This window comes from Thunnus albacares, chromosome 15, assembly GCF_914725855.1.
Source record: "Thunnus albacares chromosome 15, fThuAlb1.1, whole genome shotgun sequence".
In the NCBI taxonomy this organism is placed as follows: domain Eukaryota; kingdom Metazoa; phylum Chordata; class Actinopteri; order Scombriformes; family Scombridae; genus Thunnus; species Thunnus albacares.
In genome coordinates, this window is record NC_058120.1 from 11,574,541 (window position 1) to 11,591,686 (window position 17,146).

The following is a 17,146-nucleotide window of genomic DNA, read 5'->3' on the forward strand; positions in this document are numbered from 1 at the left end:
TTGTTGAAAAGTTAAATTTGTGTCACTAATTATTACAGTTTACCGTGAAATTGTCTAACGCAATTCAAATCCAACTTTGAAGTAGTCAGTCTACGTCATTCTTTGCTCCCGATTACAACTTAACAAAACATCTGGCGATGTTCATGTGTGAAAGTTGTTTTACATCTACTCAGTAACCGCTGGGTGGCGCTTTAGCATCATCTCCCTCTAACATTACATTTATGTCACAGGAAAATTAAAATAAGGGAATTTTTTTATGAAGTGACCATGGAACAATATTAATAATTCATTCATTCAATTGAACTCACGCTGATATTTTTCTCTAAGTGAGTTGGTAGTAAGTCTGTAAGGCCAAGCATCTCTACTATATAAACATATAAATAATCTGTGCATATATTACATAAATACATTACAATCTATACACTGATGTATATTCATATTATAATTATTATATTATTATACAGAGTGAGTAAAGTAAACTTATACTGTGTTCAGGTGAGTTTTTTCCCTCCACTACACCTCTGCTCTAGTGTTGTCAGGGGGTTTCTAGTAAATAGGATGATGTTTCTAAGTGCTCTGACCTCTGTAACACTAAACCCCCCCACCCTCATAAAAACAAACCTGCTCTTTCACCAAATCATGACACCACTTCCTCTTACCAAGCTCCATCAACAACAACAAGACTTTTGTCATGGAAAACATTCCACAAGTAATAGTGAGAAAATCACAGGTAAAAACAATTAAATGAACGACAGCTGCATTCCATGTAGCTGCTTCAGGTTCACTTGAATAGAACGCAGCTATTGTTAACGTTATAAGTGACACCTGTGCTTTTTCCTATTATTATGACATAGACACAGGCATTTACTTTTTAAGGTTACATCACCTTGAACTGCATATTGTTTTAAAATGGAAGAAATTGACCTGCATGACACCACATTGAGTGAGTTTATGATCCAGGTAACAGTTCATGATTCATCCTCTCCTCATGCTTTTACTGTCTCCTACAGTTCAAGCGAGTGTCTGCTGTGTAGCTGATCTTGCAGTCTCACCTCTGTAACATTAGGGAACAAAAAAAACAACATCTGTGGTGGCAAATAATAAAATAGTTTACTTTTAAGGTCATTTCTCTTTATTTTGAGTTGCAGGCCCTTTTTCGTAAGTCATATCTCGTGTCTCTCAAAACCTAAAAATCCTCTTATTTGTCTGCTTCTCTACAACCTTTATGACTTTTGTAGATTCAATACGTTAAATCATTATACTGGCTTTAACTGGACTCACCTACCTTTAAACAAGAGTAACACTGCCTGGTATTTCATACATTCAGAGTATGTGAGTACCAGCCTCTCTGTATTTTGTCATCATACTGTAACAGGAAATACTTGTGTCTCTAGTACAAAGCAGAGAAGAGCTCTGTCTTGCAGTGTGTGCATGAGTGACATGTTCCTCACACAGCACAACACTACATCACCCAAGGGAGACCCGTGGCAGAGCTTGCAGCCGCAGCACGGTGTGTTTCGGGCAGTGCAGCTGGAGTCAGGTGAGGGATGGTTGTCAGGTGAGCGCCACACTGGGCCAAACCTCGGTCTCGCTGTGTGGCGCTGTGCATTGCAGCTGGCCAAAGACAGACTGTGAGCCCTGGCTGTCAACATCTGCTCCAGAGACTGTACCATCTGCCCGAGGCCCAGGGGGAGCATCTTCCCCGTCTCAGACCAGCTGCGGAGCCCCAGACATGGACCTGAGCAGTCCTGCGGAGGCAGAGAACACAGCCAAGACACAGTCAGAGCTGCTGAGTGCTGGAACATTTGTCTCACAAACTTAGCCATGTTTTGTCTGTGGGGTGTGATCACAGTGAGGTTTAGATAAACACAATTCCTGCTCGTATTGATTCATTTTTTTTTTTTTTACTATTTAGCGGCAGATAGTAAAAGAAAAAACTACTAATGTAGCTGTTGCACCTTAAAGGAATTTCAGGTGCAAACGGAAAGACAAGGATGATCATTTGTGTGGAAAAACAACATAACTGCACCAGAAAAGGATGAAAAAATTAATAATTTTCTTTTCCTGGAAAACTCATCTCAACATTTTAATTTCTGCAAATGTCTAGACACAGTAATCAATATCTCACACTGCTTTTAATATGGCAGAATATTAGATTCATTACTTTGACTTCTGGACTCTTTACAACACATCAAAGCGCTCATTTGTGTGTCTTCAAGGGCAGGACTGTAATATTTCATAGTGAAAGATGAGTCTGCACAGCTTATTGTTAAGACCTTTTTATTTCATCAATTTGAAAGAAACAAGTAAAAACAGTGTACAAAGTTTATATTATTTGTTTACTAAAGCTGGTGTCCTCAGTCTCAGGAATATGGGAGGGCAGGTACAAAAAAAAAAGTTGAAATAAAAAACAAAAAGTACAAAATGAATTTCCCTATTTTCAGAAGGTGACAGCAAAGGGTGAGTGTGCATAGGAATAAGTAACAATCAGATTTTTTTTTTAAAAAATGAACAAAAGGTTTGCAAAACGATTGAAGTGAAAACAATACCATAAAAACCATTACATTCAATAACGTATGATGCACTTCTGAAAAGTGATTATCTGTCATCTTAAAAACACAGAGGCATTTTGGAAACCTCTTAGCACACTTTGAAATAAGAGTTTCGGTTCCCATGAGTCTCAGTTCAGCCTCAACCGTCTGTAAAAGGGGAGTAATCATACAAACAAGCAATTCTTATTTTATTTGTATCCACAACATTTGAATTTACATCATAAAAGACGCTAATTTAATCTTTACCAACCATAAAATACAAATAAGAGTCCAAATACAATCATTTTGGGGCAGCAAAGTGCATATCATTGGCACAGTAAAACTCATTTTAGTCAATGCTGGTCTCATATAAATAACTAAGAAGCTCGTGAAGGGACACAAGTCCCCCTAAAGTAGCAAATCAAAGATGACACTTTGTGTGTTTTCCCCTGAAGCCCAGTTTGCTTGCAAAGTTTTCCTAAAGAAATGTATTATGTTAAAGTGACCTCATTGAGGCTGCAGTGAATGCACTGGGTGGAAAACACCCAATACTGTACATAGAGGAAAAACCCTAAGAGGAGAGAAGAGTTTCTGAAGGGTCAGAGAGGACTGGGGTGCCTGACTGATCAAGATCAGAGGGAAACCAGGAGGTGTTTGCAGCACAGCATCGAGAAAGGAAGGCATCAGGAACTATAAGCACTTACTTCAGGGGGGGGTCTGGAGGAGCTATTTATTATCTGAACAGAAAACCGGGTTTCTCTCAGTGACTCCGATGTGCAAACAGGAATCCACTGCAAGCCAGCTTTTACTTTAATGATTAATCACTCTGCATTCTTTGCATGTCTGCCATTCCTCACATCAGGCTGTATTGCACAATTGATTCATCAGACTCATCATGGTGTTGCATGATAATATAACAAACCGACTGGTGTCAATTTTGCATCAGGGTTATAAGAAAAAAAAGTCATACAAATCCTGTCCAGAAGATGGCATTTCAGTCTTAGGAGAATCAACCATGTGTTACAACACGTAAATATGCAGAAAGATTGACTTTATTTGATATGGTACATTCACTTTTGAAGCCAAAAAAAAAAATGTCTTGAAGACTTGATCTGAATGGTATTTGAATTGTTCAGACATGGTTTTATCACCCAATCAACAAACAACACACTCTCCTCTCACATGATATTTTGGTCCACAGTATGCCTACTTCTATTTGAAATGGTTGATTCATATTCTATTATATATTTTCAATACAAAATGGCCCTTTTCGAAATTCATAGCAGTGGCCTAATTTGTGCATAACATAACTACATTTCCCCATTCATTATGGTGTACGGATGCCTGCTCGGTATACAACGTAACGACCAGGAAATGCAGGGTAGTGTTAACTCTCTCCGTGGTCAGTCTTCAAAGGCCAACACAGAACAACCACAGTTATCTTTGTTTTTGTCTTGTATTTCCTCCTTCCAGTAAAACACAACTTGCAGATTGTAATGTTGCGTCCACCAACGGCATCTGCAGACAATGCTGGGAGGACGGGGGGGGGGACATGGCCCCCCCCCTCCCCCGGGTCTTTTGAGAGTGCAGTCGGGTGGGGAGAAGGGAGATGGTGGGACCAGAGGAATGTATGAGAGTCGTTTAGGCTGTCCCACTGGCAGAGTAGGAGAACTGGGGGAAGTGGGGTCTTCGCTCACTGTCGAAGGACTCCATGCTGTCATCTGGGGATGGAGGGCAAAGACTTGGTTAGTTGAAATGTAGAAGTTATGGATGGACGATATGACGATAAATATACACACCGTGTGAGATGATATAAATTCGTCTATCATCAGAGAATTTGCCAAAGCATGATATCTCACTCTTTAAAATCTCTGGGTGTGGACAATCGATGTGACTTAGTTCCTTGATTTTCTCAGTTAATTTCCAGATAACCTACTATGCTATGGTATTATAATTTATAAAATTATATGTACACTGGGATTTACCAGATTATATCAACATCCCGCACTCCTAGTAGAGGTACATATTACTTTAACTATTCCTAGAGATAGGAGATACAATGTTATATTACTAGATATCGTCTTAAATTAAGTTAAACAATTGTCTGAGCTTGTTAAACTGTCTTTGCTGAGTAAAATAAAGAGTGAATTCTCTACCTGCATGACCATCACATCCACATTATTAATAATAGTCTCTAAAACCTCTTGTGTGTATCAATTGAAAGCACCAAAGTGCACCAAAATATTCAATAAAAATCATTTTATTCCAATATACTGTGACTTATCTCAGTATATTTTCTTTGTAGTGTATAATCTCTGCATTAATATCGGCTGTCATTAACATGCATATGATGACTTTGTGAGGTACGATCCTGTGTTTTTATGGCATTGGCTCTCCAGAAGAGGGCAGACTGTTCTCAAGGGAGCCAGGTATGCCTGCAGAATAGTTTATTTACTCACATTATTAATGAACTTGCCAAAACTAACTCATGTCTCATCCCAGGAATGCAGTACAAAATTTAATATAAAAAAAGGAAAAACACCTAACCTCTTCAGTTTACAAGTAAACTTATGGGGAATTCACTCAAAGGTCAGACAGCTTAACATAAAATGAAACTTAAAACAATGATGATCCCATGTCTGCTCTCATTTTGAGTGAATTGAAAGTTTAATTTCTCGTGCTTAATGAAGTCTCGCGGGGTGGATGAGAATTTATCATACGAGTTAGGAGACAGTTCATCTCCTCTCCCACAGTGCTCATCACATTCAAACACAGGACCATTAAGCTCCATGTTATAGGGAACAGTCTGATGATTTGAGTTATTACATATATGCAAGGCCCTATTAGATATATGGTATGTAAGAGTGTGTGAGTGTGTGAGCGTGTATGGTAAGATGCTACCTTGTCCGGGTGGCGTAATAGTGATGGTCTGTGCTGTGAACTCCTCGTCAAAATATCGTGTGTCTGTCTCCGAGGTAACTTGGGGCTTAAACGGTGGGACCAGCTGTTTGAGGGGAAGAGACACAAACATATCAGCACATCAGCGTCAACAGTCAGTTTGGTAACAGTTGTCAGTCTGATGACAATCTACATCTTTTCTAGATGCTGGTGCTTCAATTGACGTAACTTTATTGATCCCTGGGAGGGGAGTGGAGGGACTATCCGAGTTCGGTGTCATTTCAGTGATGACAATGCACTAAGAATGAGGAAGAACATTGTGTACAAGAACAGTGTGAGCATCTTAGAAACTGACCTTCTTCTCATAAACGTCTTGCCATTCAATCCCGGCAAAGAACTTGTGCTGCATGATTTCCTTGGCATCGTCAGGACCGCCACCTAACCTGGAAGATCAACACAAAATGTGTTATGACAAGATAAATATCAATAAATATGCAAATTTCGAACTGCTGATCATTTTCTTGTCACACTGAATCAATCAATTTGCACTTTTCCACCTCTGCATTGGGTCTTTCTTGAGAAGGCCAGAGAGCAGCGAGCGTGCCTCGGGACCGAGTGTCCGGGGGAAGCGGATGTCTTCCATGAGGATGAGCTCAAACAACTTCTCGTGGTCCTGGTTGTAGAAGGGCAGTCTGCCGCACATCATCTCGTACATCACCACTCCCAGACCCCACCAGTCCACAGCACGGCCATAGTCGTTGTCTTCTAGCACCTAGGGGGTTGGCAGTGGGGTGAAAGTTTATTTAATGCAACTGTTGGGATATTCGCGAGGGTGTATAGTATGTAGATCTTACAGTTTTCACACATATTGCCTTAATATATAGTACAAAAAAAACCTAATGAGCCCCATTACATTTATGTTTGGACATCAGAAGGTTGTGAAGACAGCAGGTCTTTCGGCTGAATATACAAACCCTAAAGCAACTGGTTTGCCCCCATCACCCCGCCCCCACCAAAATCACCTGCTCTCCCCCCTGGTTTGGGATTTTGAGGCAGCCCCAGCCAACACTGACTCACATCTCACATTAGGAGCAAGGATAGTGTTTCCCCTGGAGCCCTGCATATTTAATCACCACAGGGCCTTCCACACATACACAAACACACACATACAGATCAACAAGCAGCAGAGGTGTGGGTCGCTTAAATAAGCAAAACGTGGAGCAACAAACACAAACCAGGGTCTTACAAACAGACTGTTCAATGAACACAACCATACAACCATCACAGGGATGGAAATATTTGCTAATTTATTATTTCCATAAGATTACTTTTCTCAACAGTTCTTAATGAGACAAACTCCTTCAGTGTTGTGCTTACTGAACAGCGCAACCTGTTGCATGACTAATGTGCTGCTGAGCGGAGTTGTTCCAAGGTCTCTAGGGACATGTACTGGATTCTACCTCTCCAGGCGGATGTTGAAGGTGAAATCAAGACAAGGAGAACAGTCTGTTCTCTTAAACAAGCAGCGTGATGCTAGGCAATTCAGACCTAAGAATAGCAACTTCGGTAAAAGACATGGGTGGATTAATAGAATTAGATATGGACACAACAGCGCACAGGCCAGGAGAGAGGGTCCTGGAAAACAGATGGACGGATGTGTCCGTAAAAGGAACAAAACTACTGTGTGTGTGCGTGCGCGCAGCCGTGTATGTGTCTGTGGGCACGCCGTGCCGCCTGGCGCTGCAGTGAGTGGTGAGCATCGAGGAGGAGGACTGAGAGGGCAGGGGGAGTAACGTGAAGCCGGTGTGGGGCTAGGATTACTGGGCCGTCTCTATTTCCAGCGCTGCTGTCGTGTGATTCACACCGTGCGACAGCTGGGCCCGCAGCTGCCCCATATATGTAGAAGAGCGCCACAGCTGTGAAGCTGCCAGGAGCGCAGGAGCCAAGCTCATCCCTCATATACGTAACCAGGACTGCTTGTCTGCCTGCTTGGGCCCCAGCCCCAAACTAATACTATTACACTGCCCCAAAGGAGCAGAAACAGGGGGTGGAGAAAGTGAGGGGATGGAGGATAAAAGGCACAAACACTTGCTGCTGTTCCAGGACTCTACTCTGTATAGTGGAGGTTTTTTTTGCTCACAAACTTCTGCTCTGACAGCCATTAATCTTCTAAACTCGTGAATCCAGATCAGTTTCAGTGGCTAGATTAAACCTGTCCACATTTTTCTTAGTAGATATTCCCTAAAAGCCAATTCCCTCAGTCAATGGTTTTCTTTTTGTAACTAATTAATAAAAGTGACAAAGAGAATTTGTCCCGCTCCTTACTTCAGAGACAAACTGGTCAGGCTTTACAGATTGGGTCTCTCCCTCCTCTCCCTCCCCTGTGCTCGGGGTGGAATATTCCCAGACGTTACAGCATTCCTGTGCAGCTCACACAACAAGGTCATTGTTTACTGCAGAACAACCTGTAACACTGCCTGGCCCGCACTCCATAGAGACGCTCGCCAGCGACCCTGTTGCCATGGTAACGCCCCCTGATGTCTCCCTGCTTTCCGCCGCTGAGGCTGGAGCTGTCATACACTGTGCCTCTCTGTGGAGGAGAGAGCCGGTCCGGGGAGAGTTTGGGATGGACAGGTGGGGCTCGTAGGAATTTTAAAAAACTGATAAGCAAATGTATAGATAATATACAGTTTATACAGGTGCGAGGGAGTAAATATTCAGATACTAGACCAGCCCGGGCTTTTGCCTTGATGTCTTGATGCTCATGGTTAGAGGGAGGTTTGGTCTGACTGATGAAAATGACAGGTATGTGTTCCATTGCGGCAGCCTGAAAGACTGTGGGATTGCGTGCTCACACCGCCTCTGGCTCTGCCCAGGTCAGCCGAGGCATCCCAGCAGCCGTGAGTCTGTGGCTCTCCTGGTTCCACACAACAGCTGTAGCCAATGTGGTCTTTTTTTTTTTTTTTTTTTTTTCCAGGGGTGGAAGCTCACGTTTCCTGAAGTGCTGTCAGCCAATCACCCCTCCTCCTCCCCTAACCAGAAAATTCCAAATGGAGGCTAAAAACAACGATACGACAACTGTGTCAACATGGACACCCTTCTCCCGGAAAACATTTTTACGGCAACAGGCAAGGGGCTAGAGCAAACACTCGTGTTCTTACTCTCACATAAACACCGCCCACACACACACACAATGCAATATCAAGTTACACAGCCCAGTCCAACACTTGTCATACCTGCACGCAATGGGGAGTAGCCACACCCCTCTTCATACAGCAAATATGAGAGCAGGCTGCCCTGCCCTGGGCACACGGCACACTCATTAACTCACAGACTTCAGCTGGAGATTAGAAAGGCATTTTGGGACAGCTGCCCTTTCTTCCACATGCTTCTTATTCACTGATGTCCAACAACACACGCTGCATTTTTCTTTGGAATCTACTCATGTCTCATGTGGACTAGCATTCATTATTGGGCTCCACATTACTCCAATCAAAATGATCTCACTTTATTTTTTGTTTACTTTTGTTACACTCCATCACAGTCAACAAAGATTTGAGCTCTCGATAAAAACATCTATCCAATAGGTAACATACAGACAGGTGAAGAATTAAAGAAGAGACTTCAATCCAGATTCTTCCATACAGTGAATGAGTTCATAAAAAAAAAGACATCATTATCTCAGGTAGAGTGAATCACTGTTGTTACCTCAGGTGCCAGGTACTCTGGTGTCCCACAGAAGGTTTTCATGGTGGCGCCATCTTTGATCCCTTCCTTACACAGGCCGAAGTCTGTGATCTTTATGTGTCCATCTTTATCCAGCATGAGGTTTTCCAGCTGAGGAAGAAACAGAAAGAAGAAGCATCTTAACTTAATTGTACACCTGTAATTGTACAAAGTTACAGGAATCAGTGTTGACGTAACAACTACTTTTGAAAATCTGTTTCTGTCAGCCATTATTGCATTTTCTCTTTTTCAATATGGCAACTTTTTCCACTTCAGCCCAGTGAAATTATGGCCTTTTTTCATTCTGGCATTTAAACTGAAGTTTTATTATGCACAAATTGAAAATGTGCATAAACACAAGTGGACAGAAACGTACCTTGTGCTAAAATGCACAGGTTAAATGACCTAAAGGCCTGAAGGATGTGCATGATGCAGTGTCATGACTTGAGGTTGCATGGCCTATTAATATCTGTGTGTCCTCTCTCTCTCTCTCTCTCTCAGTTAAAGTCACCTGGCAGCTGTAGCTCACACGTGGCCAGCAGTGCCCGGCCAGAGTCAGCACATCCTCCAATCCTGCTACCCTGGCATTTTCAGGAGAACCCTAGCAGGCTGGGAGCCTGCCTCATAAACCCAAGGGAGGGAGCGAGGGAGGAAGGGAGGGAGGGAGGGAGGGAAAGGAGGGAGAGAAGACAGTGCTGTGCTGACCTGGCTGGTATAGTTTTATCAGCTGGAAGTAGTAGGGCTACAGATGCCAATTGCTGCACTGATAACCCCCCAAAGCCCTCCTACATCCAGACATGGGTGTAGGAGGAGTATACATCACTGATCTCATCTTTAGAGTATTAAAATTTTGTTCAGCTTTTGAACTCAAACATTGAAAAAGAAGCAGCTGAGACTTTGCAACTTCTTTATTTTAGGATGATGCTGGACATTATCTCTCTGGTGCTGTACTGCCTGCACATAAAATGACATCAATCACAAACAAAGTGTACAAATATAGCGACTGAGAACACATATGCGTTCTAAAATAGGAAGCGGCGGCTATCTGTTCAAATTGGACTGGTGGTTATTTCTGTCTAGCTGCAGTAAGCGTATGGACCGAGCCTCCAGCTGCAGTGAGATCTGGAGACTGATCTGGGGGTAGGCGGATCAATAGGCCCCAGCCACTGCCACCACTCTGGATGGAGGCAAATCCTATTTATATCTTGCCGGGGGAGAAATGAAGGGAAGGGGGGAAAGGAGAAAGACAGAGGAGTGAGGCTGACAGTGAGTATCAGAGAGAGAAATCACGTTTCCCCACCTACCTTTAGATCTCGATAGACCACGTTTCTTTCGGCATGCAGGTAGTCAAGAGCTGACACTATCTCTGCACCGTAGAACCGTGCCCGCTCCTCTGAGAATACCCGGTCCCTTGACAAATGGAAGAAAAGCTGAGGGGAAACAGGGGAGATTGACAGTGAGGGGGCAGAGGACAGATGAAGAGAGAGTTGGTGAGTCCAGGGAAAATAGAAACAGTTTAAGTTCACAAGTATTCTGCCACAGCCACAGGTGAACATTTACTGATGATTAAGATGGTTTACCTCACCGCCGTTTGCATACTCCATGACAAAGCACAAGCGGTCATGTGTCTGGAAGGAGTATTTCAGGCCCTGCACACAAAGAACAAAAATGCTCAAAGCAGAACTTGATGATGTTTCTAGCTAAGTCAAGGGGAAGCTGGCATTTAAACAGCTCGTTGTAAAGTGAAACATAACAACAAAGAGTAGTGCAATAGTGCAAAAGTGCAGCATTGCCCCATAAGCAACATTTTAAAACAAAAGTCTGATAAGAATAGAATTAGAAAAACTACAGCGTAGTATTTCCAGTGTGTTGAAGCTTTTTAACAACAAACATTGGTTCCATTCATTGCACTGAGCACATCGCATTATGTGTTGCTCCCACCCACCACTTATTTTGAAGGAGCTTTTCGATGGAGCCCATCTCAGACTTATAGAGAAAGGGTTAACTGATAGAAAGGACGTCCAGTGTTGCTATAAAAAGGCCTGGCTCGACTGCAGCCTTTGTAAGAACAGCTCTTCAAAACATTCCTGGTAAAAATGCCCCTGTTTTCTGAATGGATGCTGCTGGGTTGGATTGAAGGGGCTACTGAGGATCTCTGCGAGTTAAAATAAGGTTTGGTATAGGTATATGGAGGGGATCCTTACTGTCAAGAACGGATGCTTTGAATTCTGGAGGACTCTGTTCTCTGTGAGTGTGTGCGCCACTTCATCCTGAAGAAGAAGGAAAAAAAAGCCACAAAGAGTGTTTGTGCAACTCTCACAATGCCTAACCATTTAGATATCAGTCATTGCTCCACTGCCCTCCCCCCAGAGTGTTTTCTCCCCTTTACTTGCTCACTGGCAACCACTCACTTTTGCTACGATCACCTCCTTTTTCAGGATCTTCATGGCGTAGTAGCGTCCTGTGGCCTTCTCCTTTACCAGGATAACTTTGCCAAAAGTGCCTTTTCCCAGGAGTTTGAGGTATTCAAAGTCGTGCATAGTCTGGAGAGCCAGAGGAGAGAAGGTGGCGTCTGGTTACAAACAGAAGCATTAACAAACTCATGCTTTAACTAGCCAGGACACACAATCCCACTGACAACAGCACAGAAGCATTTAAGGCACTATTTTGCGCACCATGCAATTTCCACTCCACTAATGGTTTGGCCTATATGTGGTTGTGTCTCAGTTAACCTTTGACCCTGATGCTAAGGAGAATGTTGGAAATGGTTGTGTGGAGGACATCCAATCCGGTGGCCTTGGACCTTTATGTCATGACACATGTGGGGGTTGTGAAACCCAGCGGACATGCAATCTGGTGCTAAGCCACCCACGACTGATGTTTGGAAAGTAAAAAGAAATTGGGCAGAGGTGAAGGAAGGTGGGCTTAAGTGGTGTAAGAGCAAAAAAAGACAAGGCAGAGTTGAGGAATAAGATACACTTTGGGTGAGAAGGAATAAAGGTGGTTGAGTTGAAAGTTTATGTTAATGGTCACTGACATGTGTCAATATACACAGAAGAGTGTAAATGGGCCGTACCACTTTTTGCCTGGGTTTGGTCAGGTAGACCTCCATGTCCATGGGGTCCGGAGAGGAGTCCATCATCTCCTCCTCTTGTTTCTGCAGGCCTTCAGCCACTGCCTGGATGGCTTTAGTCCATTCTTCCCTGAGGGAGGCACAGGCAGCATAAAGATTACATCAGCCCATTTACCATCATGCAAGCCCAGCAGCCCAATCACATAATTGTCTTCTTATCAACAGGAAGGCAATTTCAAGTGTGAGTTCTGCCAATAGCCAGTGGACCTTGTGCGAGAGCATAACAATGATTAAATGTGTATAATTGTGTGTGTGTCTACATGCTAGAAAAACAGAGCTCTTGAACTGCTAAACTGCTTTCTAGCAACAGGCAAATTCTCTGCATGTAAATGATTTGTCTTTTACTGCTCTGCAAGTTAAGAGGTGTGTGCTTCTCGCTTGCCTCTCCTCGGGGGTCTCCACGTGGAAGGTACGCTCGATGACAGTGGTCCACTGCAGGCAGCGAATGATAAATGTGTTGGACTTGGGCCGTTCCGTCTTCATCAGCTGGCACTCTGACCACAGCCAGGGAGGGAGGGGAGATAGACGGAGAGAAGGGCCAGTGTGTAGGGGAGCAGAGGGGAGAGACAGACCCACAGTTATAGCCATTTATCTTTATCGCCACCCTAACAGACACTGTTGGCCAATTTGGAGAAGAACAGGTGCACTTTGGTAGAGGAAAACAACTCTGATCTTTAACTTGACAGCCCCAAACTTAACATTTGCTGATATGGGTTTTGATAATAGTTTGAAATCTGTGTAGTATCAAATAAAACAGGATTCTTTACAATTAGGCAATGAATAAATACACCTATTATTTAATTCAGTCCAATTTACAAATTTGCAAAGATTTGCTTTTTTCAAATATACTTTACTGCAAAATCTTGCCACGCTTTGAAAATGACTGAAACACATTTTTCACAAAGCACTGAAATTAAAGATTTTTATAAAGCAAATCCTCTTTTCTCAATTTTCTTAAATTCTCACACTTTTCCAGCAAATGATTGTCTTGTAAGCAGTTTGCAAAACAATTACTCACATCAGTCTAATAACGGAATTTAGAAAGCAGAGATTTCCATCTGCACCTCCTTGGCATTAACATCTGTTACCAAATGAAACATGTCAGCAAATATGTCAGAAAGTGACACAAAATGGCCTCTGCCTGATAGATGGAGGGCAGGGGAGTGGACCACCACTGAGATCCAACATGGCTCCATCGGGGTGAATATGTAATCCAGCTGCAGCAGCCTCGTCAGCAGCGACACACCATGTGTCCTCTGCGGTGGGGTCGCAGCGGTGACAAAAACCAAAGCCACTGCTGATGGAGACAGCGCCTCATAAATACTTGAAATCAGGCGACTAATAGCCACAATAACTCGAGAGTGTCGGAGAGGAAACATTTTGTTAAACAAACAGTATGCTCTCTAATTGCTGTGTTCAGTCATTCGCACAGCTTATCACAGCAACTTTCTCTGATGTGAAGATGGAGTGGGCTGCGCTGCTCTGGGCATTTTCTGTTGTTATTTTCAGGGAGCCGGGAAGGATGCATACAGAGAGGAGGCGTCCAATGTATTAATGTCAGGAGCCAGACATCTTGCGTGCGTGTTCAGCTTGCTTTTTGCCTTGGAGCGGTGCCCCTATTGAAAGAAACTTGCAGAGATGCTGCTGAGATGATACTACAGCCAAATTGCTAATGTTTCTATTCATAATCATTTAAAAAGTGACATGCAATGATAAAGAGATGCGCTATCATATTATTAGAGACTACTCTCTTTCATACCTTTACCTAATAGGCACTTGGACAAAGTTTTTAAGAACATTTTTTCCTGTTAATAATTACTTTTCAAAGCGGGTATACAGCTGAGGTAAATGTAAAACAAGTATGTGAACATATTGGTTATAACAATGCAAGTAAAAACAGGAAAGCAGCAAACAAAACCAGTAAAAAATAGCTGCCAAGAAACAGAGGGGAAAAAATGTAGTGGTTTCTCTGAAGCAGATACTCACGTGCTACAGAGAAGTTATTTAAGGGGGTTTCCAGCTGGTCAACATCTTGCGGTCGCTCTTTGTAGCCAATGAATGTACCATCACTCTTCAGGAGAAAATACCTTGGCCTCCAGGTCTTGATGTATTCTCCTGATATGAGAAAGAGATTGAAGGGGATTGTTGAATAACAGGAGAGAAAATTAAACAACTTGTGACTAAAGACTTTCAGAGTTTCTGCTCAAAAAACAATTCATGATGCACGTTGAGAGAACGTGCTTCCACGCTCAAAATGCCGACCAGTGCACAACCATTTTGTTTACATTGTGGCTTCGTGATTAATGACAGAACTATGTCGTCCTCTCTCTTTCTGTTTAAATTCCCAGAGGTGCAACCCATTTCCTGCAATCTAATTACTATGCTGTTCACTAGGGCTCCCTAAAATGACCATCTTGTCACCGTCTTTCTTTTAGTGTAGGTCAGCTGCAGGACAAATGGTGGTTTTAGTAGGAGTCAGGACCCTTTCCCCCTGCCCCGTCTGTCCCCTTTCCAGCAGTGATTTGCACTCTAGATAGATTCTCAGGGAACATTCAAACTGTCTAAAAACTTTCTCCCACCATTTCCTTGAGCTGGCAAGTTCAAGTTTAGAATCTGAGTCTAGTCTGTAAATGCAGTTTAACATATCATCAACCGCAGCCACTTTTTTTTTTTGTCTCTTTGCTATCAATCTTTTTGTAACACCAGCATCGTGTCTGCCCAAACCTCAATCTGATTTTCAAATAAAAACCTCCCACAATTCCCATTTTCTAGACAACACCCATAACCTCAGGCCATGCATGTCCATCCCATTCACTTAGACACACTAGCATCACACAAATGAATCTCTCGTAGGCAGACAAAACTCAATTTATTCCGGTGATGCTTCAGGAAATGTTGTGCCAGATGTTTTGCAGACGGGGGGAAAAAAATAGCTTACATACCATAACAAGGCAGTGGCACACAGTGGAGTGGGACTTGAATATTTATACAGGAAAAATGTAATTTATTTTTAATTACGGAGCCGCATATTAACCCCATGCAGAGCCGTAGCAAGCTGTCCTTAATTGCCCCATTTCCTCCAACACAGAAGTGTGGTGTGCATGTGTGAGACACAGAGGATGTGTGTGTGTGTGTGTGTGTTTGTGTCTGTAGGGGAGGGATAGGAGATCTGTCAATATGAGCTTCTGTTACCCTCTTTCAAACACACACTTCTGACTGATGAAACTGATCAGTTTGAGACGATGCAGAACAAACGGCAACTTGTAATGTCGCCTCTGTTTAGTGTGTGTCCTTATAAAATATTTAAGGAGAGGAAAATAATTTACTCTGACTGAACGTCACTTGTCGAGATTTGTCACTTTTGACACCTCGAAATTATGAACTTCCTCTTGTCGCTTCTTTTCAACATTTTTTGAGAAAGTGACGACACGAGCAGCCAACCCTAATAGGACATCCTCCATATGGCTTTTCTCTGTCGAGATAAAAGGAGGGGAGGAAAGGACAAGGACACTTTAGAAAAGTACAACCATTCTAGCAAAGTTGATCACATACAGCAGGATGAAAGCCTTGTAAAACACTCTTTACATCACCTTCTAGCAGAGTATAAAGTCATTAAACCCAAAGCAAACACCCAAGTGTAAAAACACCTGATTTACCGCGACTGGCAAGGTGGTGGCACCAATCACCACTCTAGAGGAAACATCTGCCCCAGAGCACAATATACTTTAGTCTTCAATCCACAGCAGATGTCCAATACCTTATTACATTTTTCATCATGGCACCGGAGGAGATTTTTCATCCAGTTTTCTGCAGAGTAAGTGTTTTCACACCAAACATATCTCATTTAGAAATTAGCTCGACTTTGTCAGACATCAGATTGCCTTTTCTCACAGCCTTCCGACAAAGCCACTCATATTAGATGTGCTGTCCTAATTGAAATACACACCGGCAGGAATCCGTTTGGTGGATTTCCCTCATGCCTGTTTCAATGTAACGCAATTACTGTGATGAGTCGTTTGTCTGTTTTAAACTACAAGCTTCACCAATCAACTTCCACATCAGTCACCCATGTGTGTGCTGATCTCCAGAGAATGCACATGCGTAGTGTTATTTATCACAAGCCTTCAAGACAACCAGACTTCCTTACTTCGGCACCTTGGCGCTTGCGGACATGGATAGCATAAAAATCTAAATCATCAAAGCGCAAAAGAGTACATGTATTCATACAAGTATCAGCTGGGAATTAAACCTAGAGCCCGTTCAACACAAACATTAGTTGCCTTAATCTTTCACACTGCGGCCAGAAAGTCTCCTGAGCCCTCCGCACCGAGCCTTGTTTTCCTCAGCTGGGCCCCAGCTGGTGCCTCTCTCTGTGGTCAGGTTTTGGCTGACCCATATCCCCCAGCTATAGTCCATGCCAGCCCACACTGAGGACAGTATGTGCACAATGCAGAGCCAACATAATGAGCTCCCTACCTGACACCGTGACACCAGATGAAGGCACAACGTCCACGCTTGTCTGGCCGGTGGAGTCTAAACTTTCAGTTTAGAAGTTTTGGTTTGGCAGCTGGAATGCAGCAAATCACATCCAGACTGAGTAGAGTCCTTACTTACACTATAGAATTCAGATCCTGATGGGCAGAGGCAGGTGTTTATGTTTACGCATGTATGTGCTTGTGTGTAAATAAATTTCTTTGTGTGCACTGCCTGTAGGCACTGAAGGTTATTTGTGTGTAATGAGTGACAACAACATTCAGTTTGGAAGGCTCTCAGCTCTTCCTGCCAGCCCCCTAGTGACGCACAGCACCCACCAGAAGTAGCATGGGTGGTCATACATGATGCAGCGTTGCATGGCTTG

At 43.0% G+C, this 17,146-nt stretch overlaps 1 protein-coding gene across 3 annotated transcripts in view; it reads right to left on the minus strand.

Annotated features, from left to right (window-relative positions):
- Positions 1-3,561: 3,561 nt before the first annotated feature.
- akt1 (v-akt murine thymoma viral oncogene homolog 1) overlaps positions 3,562-17,146 on the minus strand; it is a 28,949-nt gene continuing 15,364 nt past the window's right edge. For all 3 annotated transcript variants that reach the window (XM_044374926.1, XM_044374927.1, XM_044374928.1), the window contains 12 exons: positions 14,275-14,403; positions 12,671-12,782; positions 12,232-12,358; positions 11,567-11,698; positions 11,360-11,425; positions 10,736-10,804; positions 10,460-10,585; positions 9,138-9,266; positions 5,987-6,201; positions 5,785-5,872; positions 5,433-5,535; positions 3,562-4,252 (listed from right to left, as the gene is read on the minus strand). In XM_044374926.1, coding sequence (XP_044230861.1) covers positions 4,173-4,252; positions 5,433-5,535; positions 5,785-5,872; positions 5,987-6,201; positions 9,138-9,266; positions 10,460-10,585; positions 10,736-10,804; positions 11,360-11,425; positions 11,567-11,698; positions 12,232-12,358; positions 12,671-12,782; positions 14,275-14,403 — 1,376 coding nt within the window. In that variant the 3' untranslated portion in view covers positions 3,562-4,172. The remainder of the gene's footprint in view (positions 4,253-5,432; positions 5,536-5,784; positions 5,873-5,986; positions 6,202-9,137; positions 9,267-10,459; positions 10,586-10,735; positions 10,805-11,359; positions 11,426-11,566; positions 11,699-12,231; positions 12,359-12,670; positions 12,783-14,274; positions 14,404-17,146) is intronic.